We start from the raw sequence: 21,016 nt of genomic DNA on the forward strand, positions 1-21,016 counted from the left end.
TTTTTGCATTTTCAGTAGAGATGGGGTTTCACCATTTTGGCCAGGCTGGTCTCTAACTCCTGATCTCAGGTGATCCACTCGCCTCAGCCTCCCAAAGTGCTGGGATTACAGATGTGAGCCACCACGCCCAGCCTTTTATTTCATAGAATTATTACCCCTTAGTATTTCAAAAATCTTTGGCAAATTACTAAAACTTTCTAAAAAAAAATTTTACCCTCTCCCTTTTTAAGTTTCCATGAGGATTATGTGCTGGGCACAGTGGCTCACACCTGTAATCCTCAGGAGGCTGAAGCAGGAGAAGAGCTTGAACCTAGGAGGTGGAGGTTGCAGTGAGCTGAGATCATGTCACTATACACCAGACTGGGCAACAGAGCCAGACTCTGTCTCAGGGGGAAAAAAAAAAAAGTTTCTATGAGGATTATGTAAGAAAATGTAAAGCATTTAGCAATGTGCTGGAGGCACTCATTATTATAAAATATTGCTCTTAAAGGAGAAATGTTTATATTTAATTTAACAAATATATGTAAGTAAAAATTTGGTGAAACTAAATTAACGAAAATATACTGAGGCTAGTTATGTTTTAAAGACTTAACAAATATTGAGGAATTGAATCTTTCCAACATTCTTGTGAGACAGCTACCATTATTATGCCAATGTCATCAATAATGAATGAACTTAAGCTTGGAAAAAGTACACACTAGCTGATCTAACTACATCCTCAGCTCAGCACCAATATACCTGGTACATAACACACTCAATAAATATGTGTTGAATTAATTTAGTTATTGAGCTTGTTCCAATTTTTATTCATTTTCTTATTGTTTTAACAAAAGAAAAGATATCGGGCCAGGCGCGGTGGCTCACGCCTGTAACCCCAGCACTCTGGGAGGTCGAGGTGGGCAGGTCACAAGGTCAAGACATTGAGACCATCCTGGCCAACATGCTGAAACCCCGTCTCTACTAAAAATACAAAAATCAACTGGGCATGGTGGTGCAAGCCTGTAGTCCCAGCTACTCAGGAAACTGAGGCAAGAGAATTGCTTCAACCCAGGAGGTGGAGTTTGCAATGAGCCCAGATAGCGCTACTGTACTCCAGCCTGGCAACAGAGCAAGACTCCATCTCACAAAAAAAAAAATAGAAAAGATATCAACCATTTGTATTATTTGGGACAGCTATTTGCCTTAAGCGCTCTCAAAATAAAATTTGGAATATGTAGTATATGCTTCCTCAATTATAGAGGACACAGAAAACGATTTGTCTTTTTTTTTTGACTCAGAGTAACCACCTATTATGTCAGGTACAAAGATTCAATCTTTATTTGATATAGCATTTTCTTTAAAAAAAATTTTAAATAAAGTTTCAATTTATATGTTAAGATATTTAAAATCTATTTTTTAAATATAACAACTTGTTAGGATTAATAAGTAGCAAAATGACAATTTCCTGTATTGACAAAATCTCCAGTTATTACAGAGTAGAATTCTGTGTGAGGTAAAATAAGTATTATAAGCATTTTAACATAAAGAGAACTGAATTCCACATTTAGGGAAGACATGAGACCAAAAAACAGAAAATCAAAAGACTTGATTTAAAGGTAGCTTGAGACCAGGCACACTGGTGCACACCTGTTATTCTTGCTACTCAAGAGACTAAGGTGAGAGGATAGCTGGAGCCCAGGAGTTTGAGACTATCCCATTCCTCAATAAATTCAATAAATGTGGCTTGACAATTAAAAACTGTGATTTCCTTAAGAAACTAGAATCAATTAAACTAAAGCTCTCCACAAAGTCACACTGTGGGAAGCATACTAAGCTATTCCCAACAGCAGAATGACTCTCCATTCTACTTTCAGACGCAGGACAGGAGCAACCCAAATATTTTCCTGGATGGTTAACTGGGTTTCCAATCAACTGACCCCATTTCCCTTGTAAACAGCAAAGACCCCATCCAAGTCAACCACACACTAAGCTGGATTTTCTCCTAAAACATGACCACACTATGGAGTCAAAAGTGTGGCACAGGTTTTATCGTCTCCTCATCATTTATTTTGTTTTGTTACAGGAGACAGAGTCTGACTGTGTTGCCCAGGCTGAATGGAATGCAGTGGCACACTGATCTCAGCTCACTGCAACCTCTGCCTCCCGGATTCAAGCAATTCTCCTGCCTCAGCCTCCCAAGTAGCTGGGATTACAGGCACGTGCCACCACGCCCAGCTAATTTTTGTATTTTCAGTAGAGATGAGGTTTCACCATGTTGGCCAGGCCGGTTTCAAACTCCTGACCTCAAGTGATCTGCCTACCTCAGCCTCCCAAAGTGCTGGGATTTCAGGTGTGAGCCATGGTGCCTAGCCTTCCCATCATTTCTAAAAGATTTCCATTGTACATGCATTTGGATATTTTACTTCTAATATACTTTTATATTCTCATATTTAGTTCTAATGCATGTTATCATCTAATTTTTAGTCATTCTAATCTATAACTCTAATAAAAGTCTCTTCTTAAAAGCAAAACCAAAAGATGTAAAGACCCATCTCATCCAACCAGACCACCTGCTGCCTAATCATGATACTGCACTCACCCTGAAGGCAACACACCCAATCAGACCACATGCTGCCTTATCAAGACACCACACTCACACTGAAGGCAACAGAACTGATAATCGAGAGACACTAACCATTTTAGGCGGAGTTTTCCCACTGCTAAGGATTCCCCTTCCCATGATGTTTTTGTTAGCACTACTTTCCTCATTGCTCTGCCAGGGTGTCTATTAGCAAGAAGTTCTTGGCAGTTAACTTGCAATTTCCACACGCCAAAGAAAACTGAAGGAACCACAGGCAATGTCCAGCAGCTTGAGAATGTTGAGGTTGCCATCTACTATGGAGCAAACTGATTAGTAAATGTATGAGAAAGCCAAATTCAGTCCATTCGAGCCACAAAGTAATTATATTGTGTTTTGGGCACAAACACTATTATTATACCTGTGGTTTAAGGGTTGGCAATAAAACTCCCAGTTTTTGTATGTTTCTATAAAAATCTCACTTCGGAAAAACTAGTTAGTAGTTTCTGGTTTGCAAAGAATTTCACTATTTGATCCTTAGTGTTTTAGTATGCTATTATAAAAATAGAGTAAGTTGTCCCCAAATAACTAAGGGGTATGTTTCAAAGGTTTTATAAATAACATTTACACATTATTTTACATTTTTAACTTCTTTCTTGCATACATTATCTCTTTTTAGCCATAAAGCAACACTATGAGATAAACAGGAGGGAATTTTTATCCACACTTAAACTGTCAAAGTTCCAAGTAGATAATGAAGTAACCAAAACTTAAAACACAAGTTTTCTGTGAAAGGAAAAAATTTTGTAGAACACTGCCCATGTATAAGTTGGAGCTTGGAATTTTAAATCTATCTTCCCACAAAAATAATATAATACATGGTGGTTTGAAGTCTAGACAAACCCACGAAGGTTTCTAACTCATAAAGCCTGAATTATCAAAAAGCATATATATTAGTTAAAAGTAGACTTTTGTGGACGGGCCTGAGCCCCTGATATACATAGATAACATCATTTATTTGGTAAGAAATATACCATATCCTAGAGAGAAAAGATCCTCTTCATATGAAGAACTGGCCATCTTTCCAGTCCACATACTCCGAGGAAACAGTTGTTGCTTTCAGAGCAGGAATGAAATGCATGCCACAAACACATCCAGCCCCTTCATTCTTTCTGAACCCAATGGCCATTAGTCTCCTTACCAGTAGAGATAGAAGAATATGGTGCATACAGAAATACTATTTGCTCTCTGGGATTCTGAAGTATCACGCTCTCTATCGCTAGTAGAAGCTATGTGTTCATATACATTGGGTATATGTGAGATATGTATAAATCAGAAATGCCTGTAGCTGGAAGAATAAACAGACTCATCTCTTGTTCCAATTTAACTTATGCACTCCAACAAGAGTGATTCAGAGACTGGAACAAGGCTCAGAGGGAGAAATGTGGGTAAGTGAGGTCCACAGTGGGTACACAAGAGATGGTCATTCATAAGAAGCCTTCCTTATTTATATCCAAATTAGAGAAAGTAATGAAATCAGAAATAAGTGGTTGAATTTTTTAAATATATTCATTTCATGTACTCAACAAATCGGGAACTAAAGAGGTAAACATTAAATCCTTGCTATTCTCAATTTTTCTACTTAACAGGTATGAAAATTCTTCAGTAAAGGTTTCCCCAACAGCTGTGAAATTCACAAAGATGGTTCTTCTCTACAGGCCAGTTGTAAAGGAAAAGATAGGAAACACCTCTTCCTGATTCCTTTTCCCCCTGGATTATGGAATAGGAAAGACTGCTTAATAAAATACCAGAGACTTAACACATTTTAAGTATCACATCTCCCCAAAATACAATTCAGGTTCACTGCCTCCAGAAGACAGTGATAAGGAGTAGTGTGGTTTCTGAGACTGGCTAAGCACCAGAATCACTTGAGATGTTTAAGAAAAAATTTAAACGAAAAGATTCCCCGGCAGGATGCAAAGGTTGAAAAGGAAGAATCTGTGCTTTTACATCCCTCTGCAGAAAATTCTGATGGTCAGACAATTTCAAGAGCCCTGGATAGTTCATACTCATCCTCCAAGACTCTACTCTTGCCAAACACCTAGGAAGCCTTCCTGGACACCGTCTCCTCCCACACCCAGGTTAGATGCCTCCCTACATACATCCTCACCACATGCACTTCCAGAGCAGCCTGTATGGCATTCATCTTATGAGATTAAAGCTGTTAACATATTGGCTCCCCAGTGAAGCTGTGAGCTTCTCAAGGTTCCAGACTATCATGTGTTTTAATACTCCCAATGTCTAGCACAATGCCTGGCTATCAATGTTCATCAAAGAAATGACTAAGAATCAGAAACCAGATTCTATAACTAGTTCTTTCCCACTGTGTGAATTTAATTCACTTAACTTCTCTAAGTCAGTTTTCTTTTCTCAAAATGAAGAGACTAAAGCAGATTATTTCTTATGCCATAGAGCCCTAGTCACGAAGAAAGCATATTAAACCACAGCAAGCCTTTATGTAAGGTTGCAAAACAGTTGAATGGCATATAGTATGCAGTCAATAAGTATTTGACTATATTGATGCTTTTCCTTATTTTCCTCCCCACAAGTAACCTGGACAACAATCAAATCTTTAACATTTTCAGTGGAGGTAAACCCAAATATCATGGACAGTATTGTTTTTACAATGATATAAAACAGATTTTTTAAATCTATTCGTTCTACTAAAATAGAGATGGGGGTCTCGCTATGTTGACCAGGCTGGTCTCAAACTCCTGGCCTGAAGCAATCCTCCCATGTCAGCCTCTCAAAGTGTTAAGATTATAGGCATGAGCCACCGCATCTGGCCAAAACACAGATTTAGATATTTATGTAATTCCAGCAGCATTTCAATCAAGTAAGCATTGTTGCTCTAAAGTTTGTGAATGAAGCTCTCAAGGACTGAATTAATCCAATGCATGAATATTTAATTAAAAGTTTACCTGTTTTCAATACTAGCCTGTTGAGCTCCATCAGGGCAGTGATAATGCCCATCTTGTTCATTGATGGACCCTCCCAATGCTTAGTAAAGTGCTTAGAGGATACCAAACAGCTAGTAAACATGTATTAGATAAATGAGTACTGCTGAAGTTAGCAGTGGCTCCACAATAATGAAGGGGATTATCTAGCCCAATTATTTTCAGAAGTACTTTATAAACTAAAGAATGAGCTGGCTCATTTTGTGAGACATGTCAATATTATCTGTGATTATTTTAACAATACCAATAGATATAGACAATTATTAAATAAAAAATGAAACTTGGCCAGGTATAATCACTCACATCTGTAACCCCAGCACTTTTGAAGGCCAAGGAGGAAGGATGGCTTGAGCCCAGGAGTTCAAGACTAACCTGGGCAACATGGCAAGACCCCATCTCTACAAAAAAAATAAAAACTTAGCCAGGCATGGTAGCACATATTCCTGTGGTCCCAGCTACCTCCCACCAAGAGGCTGAAGTTGGAGGATTGCTTAAGACAGGGAGGTCAAGGTTGCAGTGAACTGTGATCACACTACTGCAATCCAGTGTGGATGACAGAGCAAGACCATGTCTCAAAAACCTAGAAGAAATAAATAAATAATGAAATCAAAATCAAAACTCAAAAACCTAAGTACTAAAAGTGAAATAACTTACAAAGAAAATATATATAATTAAATTTACTATTCATTGCTTCTAAATACATGTTTACTTAATAAAGTACTTACTTCCATAGTCATCCTGAATATCTACAGTAGCAAATGGCATGTCTACCAGGAAATCCATAGTATTGGCTTCAAATTCCTCTGATATTTTCTTTTTTCTTGATACATTTTCACACTCATTGGAATTAATTCCTCCTTTAACATATCACAAACAGAAAACAGGATTATTTAACTTATTAAACTTATATCCTAAATGAAAATAATCAGCTAACTGAATTCAATATAAATTAACACCTGTTAAGAAATGTATCACTTGTGTTCGAATATATTGTAAAGCTATTTATATAAACATTATTTATATCACATTCTATATTTTTGTGCACACTTACAAAGCTTTAATCATTTCCTAAAACACAGTATTCAACCTATAATTAGATGAAAACTGAGTCAATCAATAATCCTCAAGATCTGTTATAGCTACATTTTAATTCTAAAGCTACATTTTTTTCACATACCTTTTAAAAACAATCAACAAGGTTTTGTCAGTCATTCTCATTCTTATTTTTAGCAGTATCACTTATGTGTTCTTATTTGTACAACTTCTGGCCTATAATTTTTTCTTCAGTAGACTTTCAAGTTGTTTCTCTCCATCATTACATTTAACACTGGAAATTTAGTTAAAAATACACGGTTCTGGCTGGGTGCGGTGGCTCACACCTATAATCCCAGCACTTTGGGACTCCAAGGCAGGTGGATCACGAGGTCAGAAGATTGAGACCAACCTCGCCAGCATGGTGAAACCCTGAATCTACTAAAAATACAAAAATTAGCCAAGCATGGTGGTGGGTGCCTATAATCCCAGCTACTCAGGAGGCTGAGGCAGGAGAATTGCCTTAACCTAGGAGGCAGAGGTTGCAGTGAGCCGAGATCATGCACTGCACTCTAGCCTGGATGACAGAGCGAGACTCCATCTCCAAAAGGAAAAAAAATACATGGTTCTAAATATGCTTTTCTGAAAATTCAATGATTAAGAAGCAAATGAGCTTACAGTTTCCCTAACTGCTCTCCCACGGTCATTTACTAACATTAAAGCCATATTTCCTATTTGGTCTTTTTTTGTTTTCTTGCTGTGGTTAGAACAATCATACCTTGGGTGGAGGTTAAGAGAAAAAAGATGTATGTTTAAATTGATAAAATTAATTGCTAAATTTATCAGATCCCCAGTGCCATTATAATCCATGCCTTTATTGACAGACACAAATACTGTCCGAACTAGTAAGTTTGATCAGAATCCTGGAATACTAATATAATTTTTACTCTATCTATTTACTAAAGACTAATTTAACACTTGAGATATTAAAGAAGTCCTTTAATTCATTCTGTTGTAATACTCTATTTTCAGATACAATACCTGTAAAACATATTCCATTAATAATATGGCTTACAACATAGCTATCATGATAGGCCATAGTTAACATATATGCCAACAAACCTAAATTTTTATTGCAATTTAATTCATCTCTACTATTGTACACACACACACCCCTGTTGTATTAGTCCATTTGCATTGCTACAAGGGAAAACTTGAGGCTGGGTAATTTATAGACAAAAGAGGTTTATTTGGCTCCCAGTTCTGCAGGCTGTACACAAAGCATAGTGCCAGCACCTGCTTTGGTGAGGGCCTCAAGAAGCTTAAAATCATGATGCAAGGCAAAGGGAAGCCAATATGTCACATGTTGGGAGAAAGAGAAAGAGAGAGAGGCAGAGAAGCCAGCCCCTTTTAAGTAACCAGATCTCACGCATGAACTCATTACTGCAGGGAGTGCACCAAGGCATTCATGAGACAGCTGCCCCCATGACCCAAACACCTCCCACCAAGCCCCACCTCCAACGTTGGGGATTACATCTCAACATGAGATTTGGAGGAGACAAACATAAAAACTCTATCATTCTGCCCCTGGCCACCTCAATCTCACTGCTAAATGTAATCATCCCTTCCCAAATAGTCCCCCAAGGTCAAATCATTCCAGCATTAACTCCAAAATCCAAAGTCTCATTGGAGACTCAAGGTAAGTTTCTTCCACCTATGAGCCTGTAAAATCAAAAAGAAGTTATTCACCCCCAAGATAGAAAGGTGGTACAGGTACTGTGTAAACACTCCCATTCCAAAAGAGAGAAATCCAAAAGAAAGGGGCAACAGGCTCCACATAAGTTGAAAACCCAGCAGGAGAGACAATAAACCTTAAAGCTCCAAAGCTCTCCTTCAATTCCATGTCCCACATCCAGCGCACACTGGAGCAAGGCACAGGCTCCCAAGGCCTTAGGCAGTTCTGTCCCTATGTCTTTGCAGTATGAAGCCCCTGTGGCTGCTCTCACAGGTTGGAGTTGAATGCCTGCTGCTTTTCTAAGCTCAGAGTGTATAAGCTACCAGTGGCTGTATCATTCTTGGGTCTGTGGGACCTAAGCCCCCTTCCCATAGCTCCATTAGGAAGTATCCTTGTGGGGACTCTGTGTGGGGGCTCCAACCCCATATTTCCCTCCAGCATCGTCCTAGGAGAGTTTCTCTGTGAGGGATCCACTGCTGCAGCAGGCTTCTGCCTGGGCACCCAGGCTTTCCGGTACATAATCTGAAATCTAAGTGGAAGCTGCCACACCTCCTTCATTCTTGCATTCTGTGCACCCAAAGGCTTAACACCACATGAAAGCCCCCAAGGCTTACAGTGGCTTGTGCATTCCAAAGTGACCAGAGCTGTAGTTGGGCCTTTTGAGCCACAGCTGGCGGTGGAGAAACTGGGATGTGGAGAGCAGTGTCCCAAGGCTGCACAGAGTAGCATGGCACTGCACTTGGCCCCTAAAACCATTCCAGGTCTCCAGGTGTGTGATGGGAGGGTCTGCCCCAGAGATTTCTGAAATGCCTTTGAGGCCTTTTTCCCATTGTCTTGGCTATTAGGAATTGCCTCGCTTTTAGTCATCCTAATCTCTCTAGCAAGTGGTTGCTTCATAGCCCACTATAATTTCTTGCCTGAAAATGCTTTTTCCTTCTTTACCACAAGCATAAGCGGCAAATTTTCCAAATTTTTAGGCTTTGCTTCCCTTTTAATTAAAAGGAAAGCAACTTTAAGTAATTCTTTTGCTGCTATATCTAATTGTAGGTCATTAGAAGCTGCCATGCCACTTTATGAATAATTTGCTGTTCAAAAATTTCTTCCCACTGCAATCCAGCCTGGGTGACAGATACACTGTTGCAAAAAAAAAAAGAAAGAAAAAGAGAAAGAAAGAAATTTATTCTATCAGATACTCTAAGTCATCACTTTTTTTTTTTTTTTTTTGAGATAGAGTCACACACTGTTGCCAGGCTGTAGTGCACTGGCACAATCTCAGCTCACTGCAATGTCCACATCCCCGGTTCAAGTGATTCTCCTGCCTTAGCCTCCTGAGTAGCTGGGACTACAGGCATGTTCCACCATGATCAGCTAATTTTTTGTATTTTTAGTAGAGATGGGGTTTCACCATGTTGGCCAGGATGGTCTTGATCTCTTGACCTTATGATCTGCCCACATCCCAAAGTGCTGGGATTACAGGCGTGAGCCACTGCGGCCGGCCCAGTCATCACTTTTAAGTTCAAACTTCCACAGATCCCTAGGGCATGGACACAACGCAGCCAAATTCTTTGCTAGGGCATAACACAGAGACGTTAACTGCAGTTCCCAACAACTTCCTCATATCCATCTCAGACCTTGTCAGGCTGGCCTTCACTGTCCATATTTCTATAAGCATTTTGGTCACAACCACTTAACCAGTCTCTATGAAGTCCCAAACTTTCCCTCATCTTCCTGTCTTCTTCTGAGTCCTCCAAACTCTTCTGACCTCTGCCCATTACCCAGTTCCAAAGCCACTTCCACATTTTCAGGTATCTTTATAGCAACACCCTACTCTTTAGTACCAATTTTCTGTCTCAGTCCATTTGCATTGCTGTAAAGGAATACCTGAGGCTGGGTAATTACTAAAAAAGTTTATTTGGCCTACAGTTCTGCAGCCTTTACACAAAGCGCAGTGCTAGCCTCTGCTTCTGGTAAGGGCATCAGGAAGCTTACAACCATTGTGGAAGGCAAAAGGAAGCCAATGTGTCATATGGTGAGAAAAAAAATTAGACAGGTAGAGGCGGCAGCCTCTCTTAATCAACTAGATTTCTTCCGAACTCATCACAGGGAGGGCACCAAGCCATTCATGAGGGATCCACCCCCATGACCCAAACATCTCCCACCAAGCCTCACCTCCAAAACTGGGAATAACATCTCAACATGAGATTTAGAGGGAACAAATATCCAAACTATATTACTATATTCTGGATAAAAGCAAAAAACAACAAAGCCTTTTTTTTTTTTTTTGAGATGGAGTCTTGCTCTGTCGCCCAGGCTGGAGTGCAATGGCACGATCTCGGCTCACTGGAACCTCCACCTCCCAGGTTCAAGCAATTCTTCTGCCTCAGCCTCTTGAGTAGCTGGGACTACAGGCATGTGCCACCACACCCAGCTAATTTTCTGTATTTTTAGTAGAGACAGGGTTTCACCATACTAGCCAGGCTGGTCTCGAATTCCTGACCTCGTGATCCACCCACCTCAGCCTCCCATAGTGCTGGGATTACAGGCATGAGCCACCACACCTGTCCACAAAGACTTTTTTAAAATTAATTAAGTTCAATGCCCAAAAAAAACCCTAATAGTACATTCTTAATAATGTTACTATTTACAGTTCAAACTTTAGGAATTATGAATGTCTGGTACACAGGTGTTCCAACAAATGTTAGTTCACTAGGAGTCTATTCATAAACTTGCCAATATTTGAAAAATGTGAGAACAAGTTAAATGCCTCTTTTCTATTTTTATGCTTGTGTTTTAAAAACACAAATGCAGTTTAGGCTTAAATAAAAGTTTTCATAGATCAATACACATCCTGTACCTTTGGGCACATGCAGCTACACATAAAGGATCACGACTGACCATGCATGTTACACTTGAAAAGCTAGTAATAAAACAGTATTCATGCAACTAAATATAAACAAGGCTGAATGAAAATCAGAACAAAATGAAATAAACCCAACTGCTGTTTTTCCTCTATTTTATTCTCAATCTAAGAACTTACCGATATAAAATTGACCTATTTAACACCATCGTCTCAATACTAGCTTCCAAGTTCTTGTGCTACTTGGAAATAAACAGATTCTTAGCAATAAGTGAAGCAGAGGAAACTTAATTTTGGGCTTCAACACATTTTGAAGGCAAGAGGAAGAATACAATCATGAATTACATTGTCAATTTTTAAATAAGAAAAGTTTGTGATCTCGGTTAAATTTAGTTTCTCTCGAGCTCAATTAATCATCAACTATTAGAGAGCAAGTGTTACGGAGATCATTCTGGCTATACCAAAGAAAGAATCACACAGTAACAATGGTAATAATACTAACTGCACATTAGAATCACCTGCAGAGCTTTTAAAAATAATCACTAGAACATCTGTGTGCCACTCCAGCCAATTAAATCAAAATCTCTGGAGATCAGGCCAACCTCTGGTATTTTTTTCCACTTCCTCAGAGTAATTCCAATGTGCATGAGTAGTTTTCCAATTGAAAACCAAGGCTCCAGAAGATCCCCTCTCACTTCTTCTGTACCTTAACCCCACACCAGACTAAGAGATTGTGTGAACAGGTGAGAACAATCAACTTCAAAGTAAAACCTTAGATCAGACCTCCACTGTCAGGGAAAACTTTGCAGAGCCCCAGCTCAGGGCTGACAGATAATCCAATCTTCCAGGCACCTAGTGCTTCCTCCAATCACTGCATGTATACATTATGTTATACATATCCACTTGTCTGTCTTCTCCATTAGATTCTAAGATAAAGTGACCACACAATTCACCAAACCAGGACACTTTTGAAAGTGAAAGCGGCCACTTTCTATACCTGCACTCCATCACGTACAGTTACCATAGTCGAAGTTCCTTAAAACCTTATTCTCCTTTGATTCCTCCATGCCTAGCACTGAGTTCAGCTCACAGTAGGTGCTCAACAAATTTTTACCAAATGAATAAATGTGATAAAGGTAAGTCCATATTTGAGAGTGGTAAGTCACTCAGGCTACAATGCAATACAGCTATCTCACCACCCACAAAAAATAATTCCTGGTATTTAGTGGTAGCCTCAGCATATCACAGATTCTCTCATTTTCATCAGATGAATGAAGGAAAAGTACTAGTATCCCATTTGACATGAAAATAAAAATTAATGCAAATTATGACTTGCTCAACATCATTCTCTACCTTGTTAAATAAAGCATAAACTCAAATGCAATGTTATGTCAAAATCCAAGGGACTCTAGAACTTGAAATACAAACAACTATTTTCTCTTAAGCTATAGAATAGTAGAAATTATTAACTCAACAATTTTTGAGATAGGAATTATTAACTCAAAAAAAAAAAAGAAGGAGTGCCACTTTCAAGTAAGTCTTGAAAGAACTGCTGGTCATTCTATAGAACGATGTTTCTCAAATCAAATATTTAGAATACTTCCTCCAGTTCTCTAAGCTCTAGTGTTTGGGCAAGGTTGATAGATGTGAATTAAATACATCAGTCATAACTACACTTTCTCTTATAGAAGGTATAAATATTTTGCTTTGGCAAACTGCCTTAAAATAACCAACTCTTAAATAAAGCATTTAAACTCTTTAGGTTCATAAGGTTGAGTACTTAAGTCTCCTACAATTTGTTCTAACCATAGTTAAAATTCTATCTTTTGTATATAAATCCAAATAAAAGTTATGCTACCAAGTGTATTCATAACATAAAGATGAGGTGAAGCTGGTAAACTACTGTCTATTACTACTACTAACAACAGCTAACACTTAAGTGGTGCTTGAGGCCAGGCACAGCTGGAAGCACTAGGAGTAACTCATTTCATCCACACAACCACACTATGGAGAGGTACTATTTCAATGCTCATTTTACAGACAAGCTGATTAAGTACTTGCTCAAGGGTAAAACCAGTAGGTCTTGGGACTGGAACTAGAATCCAGTCACTCTGTGACCAGTATGCCCTTTCTGGCACCATGCACTGCCACCTTATTATACACTGACTGTAGCAATGTAACTTAAGGCAATCCTTTCAGAAAGCAATCTGGCAATAGATCAGAAGCCACAAAAACATTATTCTGATGTTCTTCATTGCTTTCTGGTTATCTATCAACCATGCTCAAAGATTCACCACAGCTTTGTTTAAACAAAAAAGAATAAATGGAACAAAAATGCCTAGTAATAGGGAAATGGTACAATAGCCAAGATTTGGAAGCAACTTAAGTGCTGGATAACTTAGGTCATCCAAAGGAAAAATAAAATGTGGTACATATATACAATGGAGTACTATTCAGCCATACAAAAGAATAAGATCCTGTCATTTGCAACATGGATGAAACTGGAGATCCTTATGTTAAATAAGTCAGGCGTAGAAAGACAAACTTCATATGTTCTCACTTATTTGTGGGCACTAAAATTAAAACATCTGAACTCAGCTGGGCGCAGCAGCTCACACCTATAACCCAAGCACTTTGGGAGGCCAAGGTGGGCAGATAACAAGGCCAGGAGTTCAAGACCAGCCTGGCCAACATGATGAAACCCCATCTCTACTAAAAATACAAAAAATTAGCCAGGCACGGTGGCATATGCCTGTAATCCAGCTACTCTGGAGGCAGAGGCAGGAGAATCGCTTGAACCCAGGAGGCAGAGGTTGTGGTGAGCGGAGATCACAGCACTGCACTCCAGCCTGGGCGACAGAGCAAGACTCCGTCTCAAAAAAAAAAAAAAAAAAAAATTGAACTCATGGAGACAGAGACTAGAATAATGGTTACCAGAGGCTGAGGAGAGTGTTAGAATGGGGTGAGGGGACGTCTGGCTGATTATTGGGTACAATAAAAGTTAGAAAATATTTAAAAAAATAGGGAAATGGTTAAACGAAGCATGCTCGTGTCAATGACAAGAACAATGACTATGAAGAATACAATGACAGAAAAAGAAGCTGACAATAAATAGTGACATTTTAGAAAGTAGATATAAACTGCTTTTGCTTTATGATTTACAATTATGTAGGCAAAGACTAAATAGTATAAACTGCTTATAAATGCTGACAGCTACGCTACATATATTCATGTTTCTCATTTCTGCTATTCAAACGTTTCAAAATTGAATATTACCTTCATAAGAAAAACAATACTTAGTAGTGATGAGCCTATAAAATGTATTTTATAATACATTTAAGTGTATAAAACCACACCTTTAAATATATGCTAATACTCAAATATAGGTGAAGCAAATGACCTCATCAAAAATAGGCCAACAGACGGACAAAAGGGTATGGGCAGTTCGCCCACTGTCATACAAAACGCACGTTTCCTAGCTGAACAATGAATGACTACTCAATTTTCTTAAGTTTCTCATCACTCTACTAAGTAAACAGCAAATTTATCCCAGCTGAGCAAGTTGGCTCACGCCTGTAATCCCAGCACTCTAAGAGGCCGAGACAGGATTGCTTGGGCTCAGGAGGAGGTCAAGACCAGCCTGGGTGACACGGCAAGACCCCATCTCTACAAAAAAATACAAAAACTAGTAAGGCAGGTTGGCATGGACCTGTACTCCCAGGTACTTGGGGAGACTGAAACAGGAGGTCGGCATGATCTCAGCAGGTTGAGGCTGCAGTGAGCCATGATCGCACCACTGCCCTTCAACCTGGGCAACATAGCAAGACCCTGTTTCAAAATAAATAAATAAATAAGTTTATTCCTAAGAACCACGAGAAAGGGCCAAGGGCATCCATTCTAATCCTGGCTTAGCTACCAAAAATAGTAAGCATCTTACACGTGAGTAAATGCTGACAGCTGCGTAGAAATCAACAAGTCACTTGACCTCCAGGCTTTCCTTTCCTCCTCATAAAAAGGGAACAAAAGTACAATCCAAATTATTAGGGAGAAATAGACAAAATAAGTTAATAATGTCTGAAAAAGAATGAAAGGAGGAAGTATCCTCCACAAACACCTTCAACTTTGTAAATATGAGTAAGGAAAATACAAAGATATGCGAACAGGATCCTGAATTGCAAGGTCATGGCAATTAAACAAGGAACTGGGATATGACTCTCTACTACTTTAACAATTTCCATTCCCACGCATTTCCTAAATGCATCTCAAAACCTCTGTCATCACTCCATTCACTTAACAACTGTAAACATATTTACACGAGTTAACGGCTACATATATAGCACACTTCAACGTTTTTATGTTTGTTATACTACTGTATTAATTTATTCTATGCAAATCTTGAAGAGGAGCACCTTTTCTCTAACTGGTTTGCGGTTCTTTTTACCAAAAGTCCAACCCCTAACTCGCTCTACTCACAAAGTTCACTTCACAACAAACGCTGACCCAAACTGGAAATTCATTCCCGGCACTAGGACAGACTTGGCGCCAGTTTTAAAAGTGGTCATGGCCAAACCTACCAGAAAATCCTAAAGGAGACAGTATGGTGGTTCAGGTGCTTAATATTTGTGATATAAGACAAAATCGAGATTTTACTAGGTTTTGTTTACAATATATTTACCCACATCAACACCGTCGGAAGGAAGGTGTGTTGGAGTGAACTTTCCGCAAAGGGTCAAAGGGTAAGAAAGAAAAGTGAAACTCGGGGATGGGATCACAACCCCGCCTCCTGTCGGACCCACAATATGTGCATTAAAACACTTCGCTACAGGCAGCACTGATGTACACCCTGGTTGCACCGGGCTTCTCCGTGCTACCCTGAATCCTTTTTGGAGGGAGGGAGACTCGGAGCAGGGGCGGCGCGGGTCAGGCCCTCCCAGAGGTCGAACTCAAGCAGGCCCAAGTCCCCGCGGCTCCAGTCGCCCCCGCGGCTCCAGTCGCCCCCGCCCCGACCCCGCTGGGCAGCCCAGTCTCACCCGCTCCGGGGCGCTCCATGGTCGCGGCGCAAGCGGGCGGCGCGTCTGGGACAGCTGCAGTAGCAGCGGTGGTAGCGGCGGCGGGCCGCAGCCCGGGACTGGAGGCGAGGCCGGGGCGGGGCCCGGGGCCCGAGGGCGGTGCTCGGGGCCGGGGCGCGGTCCAGAGACCGGCGGCGGGGGCCCGGGCCGCGGAGGCCAGGCCTGCGGAAGCGCGGAGCTTCCCGAGCAGCAGGCGCAGCAGCCTCATGCCAAGGCGGACGCCGGAACCAGCCGGAAGGGGCCGACCGAGTAGCCCGTGGTATCCGGATTCCGGCGAGCGGCGCGGCCGCGCTCGGGCAGGGCGGGAGAAACCGAGGTCGAGAACCGCGGCGCCGGGGCAGCCCGAGTCCTTTCGACTCTGCAGTGCGACGCTGGGTCCTCGCCTGCCTCCCGAGCCCCGCGGCCTCCGACGGCCTTTGGCAGCCCTCATTTATTTCCTGTGGGGTGGCCTTTCCCGTTCCGTGCTTTCAGGGGCGAGACTGGGACTAGGATGAAGGAATTCTCTGACCCGGTGTTTCCTGAGAACGCATGTGCTTAATTGTGCAATCAGGGTTCTAATGGCAGGATATTTGGGGAGAGAGAAATGTACAAGAACGAGACCTTGCACTTCTGTATAATGAGATACTTTATTTACCTTACCTTTAAAAAATGCAAATCGTGACAAAGTTTCTAATTTTGAACAACGATGTTATGCCTAGACATTAACTAGTTTATGTAGTATATGGTACTGCTATGAGTAAATTGCAAGAAGAAAAAGCAATTTACTTAGTTTAAAAAGATAAAAACCTTTTCACTTGAAACAGAATGCTATTGGGATTGGTTTGTTGTAGTGCAAAGAAACTAGGGGACAGGAACATTGGGTGCATCCATCCACAAATTAGCACCTTTTGTGAATAATAACACTTCACTTACGTTGAATGCATCCTAGGATGGGATTGAAGAAAAGAAGACCCTTACACAGCCACAATAGCTGGTGTAAAGACTGCACACTAGAAGTCAGCAAACTAGTTACTCTGATTTTGAAATAATTCTAACAAGTTGCGTATCTGATGCCCATACCCATAGCATTTATGGGCTGGTAGAAAAGTACAACCGGTGCCCCTAATATTTATTTAATGCCTGAGCTCTGTGCTGAGGATGTGCAGGTAAGACAGGTCTTTTACTTAAGACCTTTTACTAAAGACTGATCGTATAATAGCAGAAAGTCCTCTGTCCTCACACACATCACCTGCCTGCTAATTTACCTGGCCGCAGTGGATTCTCTCAGTCTTCATGATGACATATCTTGCAAATGAAAAGAACTCAATAAGTAACAATAAAAGCTGCAAAAATGTGGTCCACATTGATAGTGAAGAGGATGAGGATATGCCACCCAAATATGCCACTTCAGCATAAGGATTATTTTTGAGCTGAAAACAGTTGAGAAACTAAAGACTCAGGAACAACTCTGTCCTCCCTCTTTCTGCCTAAAAGCAGGACATAAATTTCCCTTCGTAAAGGTGACATAAATTTTTGTTTTTAAACCTTTACTGGGCCAGGCGTGGTGGCTCATGCCTGTAATGCCCACACTTTCAAAGGCCGAGGCAGGTGGATCAACTGAGTCCAGGAATTTGAGACCAGCCTGGGCAACATAGCAAAACCCCATCTCTACCAAAAATACAAAAATTAATCGGGTGTGGTGGTCCACGCCTGTAATCCCAGCTACTCCGGAGGCTCATTTGAGCCTAGGAGGTGGAGGTTGCAGTGAGCCGAGATAATGCCATTGCACTCCAGCCTGGACAATAGAACTAGATCCTGTCTCAAACAAACAAACCAACAAACAAAAAAGCTTTACCACTCACCCATACCAGAAAGAGGAGAATGAGTCTTACCTGCATAACAAACACATACATTTTCTAGTAACCTTCCCATACCGCAAAAAGGCTAAGCCCCCTTTTCCTTTGTCTAGTCTCTTCACACTTCATTAAAATGGTATAGAAACTCCCAGTTCTAAAAACCTCTTTGGGCTTTCAGTTCTTGCCTGCGAAGCATGTACATACTTGCGTAATAAGCCTTTTCTCCTCTTAATCTGTCTTTTGTCAATTTACACTACGCGACCTACTGAACTAAACGGGCAGGAGGAAAGAGTTGTCTTCCCCTATAGTATGTACCAACAGATATATGAAAGTTTCATTATCTTATCTAAAAGAGGTATCAGCCCAAATGCCACATATTTTTCACCACCAGTATTATGAATGTAGAGTCATCCAACACCTCCCATGTAGAGGAACATTTGAATTACCCAAGTCTGAAAAAAAAATTTTCACAAAGCTTCTTTCAGAAATGACAGGGAGAAAGGGAAGTACAAGGTGAACCTTGAACCTCTTCTTGTGCCAAAGAGCAAAGACAAATGGGGACTATCAAAAACACAAGGACTAGCTTGAAACAGCTTTCTTTGAGCAACTGGGAGACAATCTGACATCATAAAAGGATAACAACTGTAATTATTATAACATACTGAATATAAAATCTTTAAGTCCATAATGATACTCAAAATAGGAGGAAGAGGGCCGGACGCGATGGCTCACGCCTGTAATCCCAACACTTTGGGAGGCCAAAGCTGGTGGATCACCTGAGGTCAGGAGTTCAAAACCAGCCTGGTCAGTGTGGTGAAACCTTGTCTCTATTAAAAATACAAAAATTAGCTGGGTGTGGTGGCAGGTGCCTGTAATCCCAGCTATTCTGGAGGCTGAGGCAGGAGAATCAGTTGAACCTCGGAGATGGCAGTTGCAGTGAGCGGAGATCGAGCCACTGCACTCTAGCCTAGGCAACAGAGTGAGACTCCGTCTCAAAAAAAAAAGAGGAAGAAAAACTAGTAGGCCACCATTAGAAGTGACAAGTACACAACTCCTTAGTCTCCTTACTCTAAAAATTAAAGGGAAAGAAGCATTTACCATGACTTTTTAGAAGTAGTAGTATGGGAAAACTGCTTCGCACAGAAGAATATCCAATAATAAATATAGGAGACATGAAATAATTGGAAAATTACCATTTTGCCACCACAACTAATAACTAATTGATGCAAAGATCATCAACATATTCTAAAGCCATTTCGTGAAAGGTTAATGTGGACCGAGATATTTATAAGTTGCCAAAATACTACCGCTGACAAAATACTTACTAATTGCTGAGGAGAGAACGTATTTTTACCCCATGTAAACAGACCTGGTTGTTACCACGTTTATCGTGATTAAACACAGCATCATAATGGTGGACAATCTGTGCCTTCTCTGAAAGCTATAGCATCACTACAAGGTAATCTGGCCATAAATGTTTCACCTGAACTGCTAAGGCTTTAAATATAATTTTCAGATTTCCAGAAATACAGAAGCTAGAGGAACAGGTAAAATCACGTGATGGGGAAAGAATTAGAACAATCCAGAATGTGTGACATTCTAGAAAATCATTGGCTCAGGCTTTTCAAAATCTCGGTGAGGAGTTGTGGTACAGGAACAGTGTGGTGGCTTAAAACTAAACCCTTCCAATCCAGTGTTTTGGCAGTGTGCCAGTGTATATTGTCCCCTGGGGAGAAAAGGGCTGTGTACTAATAGTCAGGGAGGAATGGGCAGAACATACGGAGGGAGAGGGAAGTGTGGACCAGACCATCAGTGACCTCATGAGTCATGCTCCTGAAGAGGCTGAACCTTAGCTAAAGCATTGGGCAACCTGGTTCTTTTTTGCTTTCATAAAACAAATTAATACCTATGAATTTATCTATTTAATTGATTTTTAACATTTGCTGGTTCTGTCAAGAACCAAAAATCCTAAAGGGATGTTTATGATTTTTTAGCCTCTATAACTGTTTGCAGATTATCTCTAACTGTAACTCATTCTCAGCACCATTTAGCAGTCATTAAATAGGATTTGTTCCTCACATCAGCAAACTGAACTGTTTCACTGCTGTCACCGGAGGCCATAGCTATGGTAAAGATCAATGGGGAACTGTCAGTGACCTCCTTTGGAGAACAGTCCCTGACCTCACCCTTCTACTTCGGTTAGGTACTTCACCTGAGGGCTTTAATACTCCTTGTGCCAGCTCTGACCATCCCTTTTACCACATTTTTCTGTTTCCTGCATTAGACTTTATGCCATGGGAAGGCAAAGACTATGTTTTACAGTCTTTGTATTCCCTAATGCATAGAGATTGCTCATTGGATAGCTGTTTAATGAATGAATAAAACTTTTATAAGCATTAGATCTGTCTATTAAGTACTCAGATTTGTCAAAAAATAAAGTAGCACTCCCAGATAAATTTCAAAAAAATAGAAAGAAAGAGAGAAACAATATCATGGGTAATCTTAATGTCCTGATGTTTTGTAGGCAAACAGCCTGTTGCATGGCAAGAGTGGAGTCATCTTGAAGCAAAACCTCCATGATGACTAATGATATCTGGTTCCTCCATACAAAGGTGTTCTGCAGCAAGGTTTTTAAACAATGCATGTAGCATAGACAACCCCTCATAAAGGTGCTTATCTAACTTCTCCAGTGGTCATAAGTTTGAGATGGGACCTGCTGTCCAAGTCTTTACCCTAAAAAGCTTGCTAAATAAAGAATACTTTCTGGAGGGTGGATGCGAGGATGTATCGTCTCATGGCCTCTGGAGAGTCACTTTGGTTTATAAGTCTCTGTTAAACATTTCTTTCTGAGAAACTGAATTTGTCAGTCACTTTCTTCAGGCTCGCAGCTCCCACAGCCTTTCGGGGTAGGTTT

At 40.5% G+C, this 21,016-nt stretch overlaps 1 protein-coding gene across 6 annotated transcripts in view; it reads right to left on the reverse strand.

The window, feature by feature from the left end:
* The window catches only part of AKAP7 (A-kinase anchoring protein 7), a 156,438-nt gene extending 140,160 nt beyond the window's left edge, over positions 1-16,278 (reverse strand). For all 6 annotated transcript variants that reach the window (XR_001108299.3, XM_012458310.2, XM_064360681.1 and 3 more), the window contains exons 1-2: positions 16,229-16,278; positions 6,300-6,431 (exon numbers count right to left, since the gene is read on the reverse strand). Coding sequence is in view for 5 of the 6 variants with exons in the window: in XM_012458310.2 (XP_012313733.1) it covers positions 6,300-6,431; positions 16,229-16,247 (151 nt within the window). In the remaining variant the exon portion in view is untranslated. The remainder of the gene's footprint in view (positions 1-6,299; positions 6,432-16,228) is intronic.
* Positions 16,279-21,016: the final 4,738 nt, after the last annotated feature.

The sequence above is a fragment of the Aotus nancymaae genome, unplaced genomic scaffold (assembly GCF_030222135.1).
Source record: "Aotus nancymaae isolate 86718 unplaced genomic scaffold, 86718_ANA_hifiasm-v0.15.2.pri h1tg000040l, whole genome shotgun sequence".
Classification (NCBI taxonomy): Eukaryota; Metazoa; Chordata; class Mammalia; order Primates; family Aotidae; genus Aotus; species Aotus nancymaae.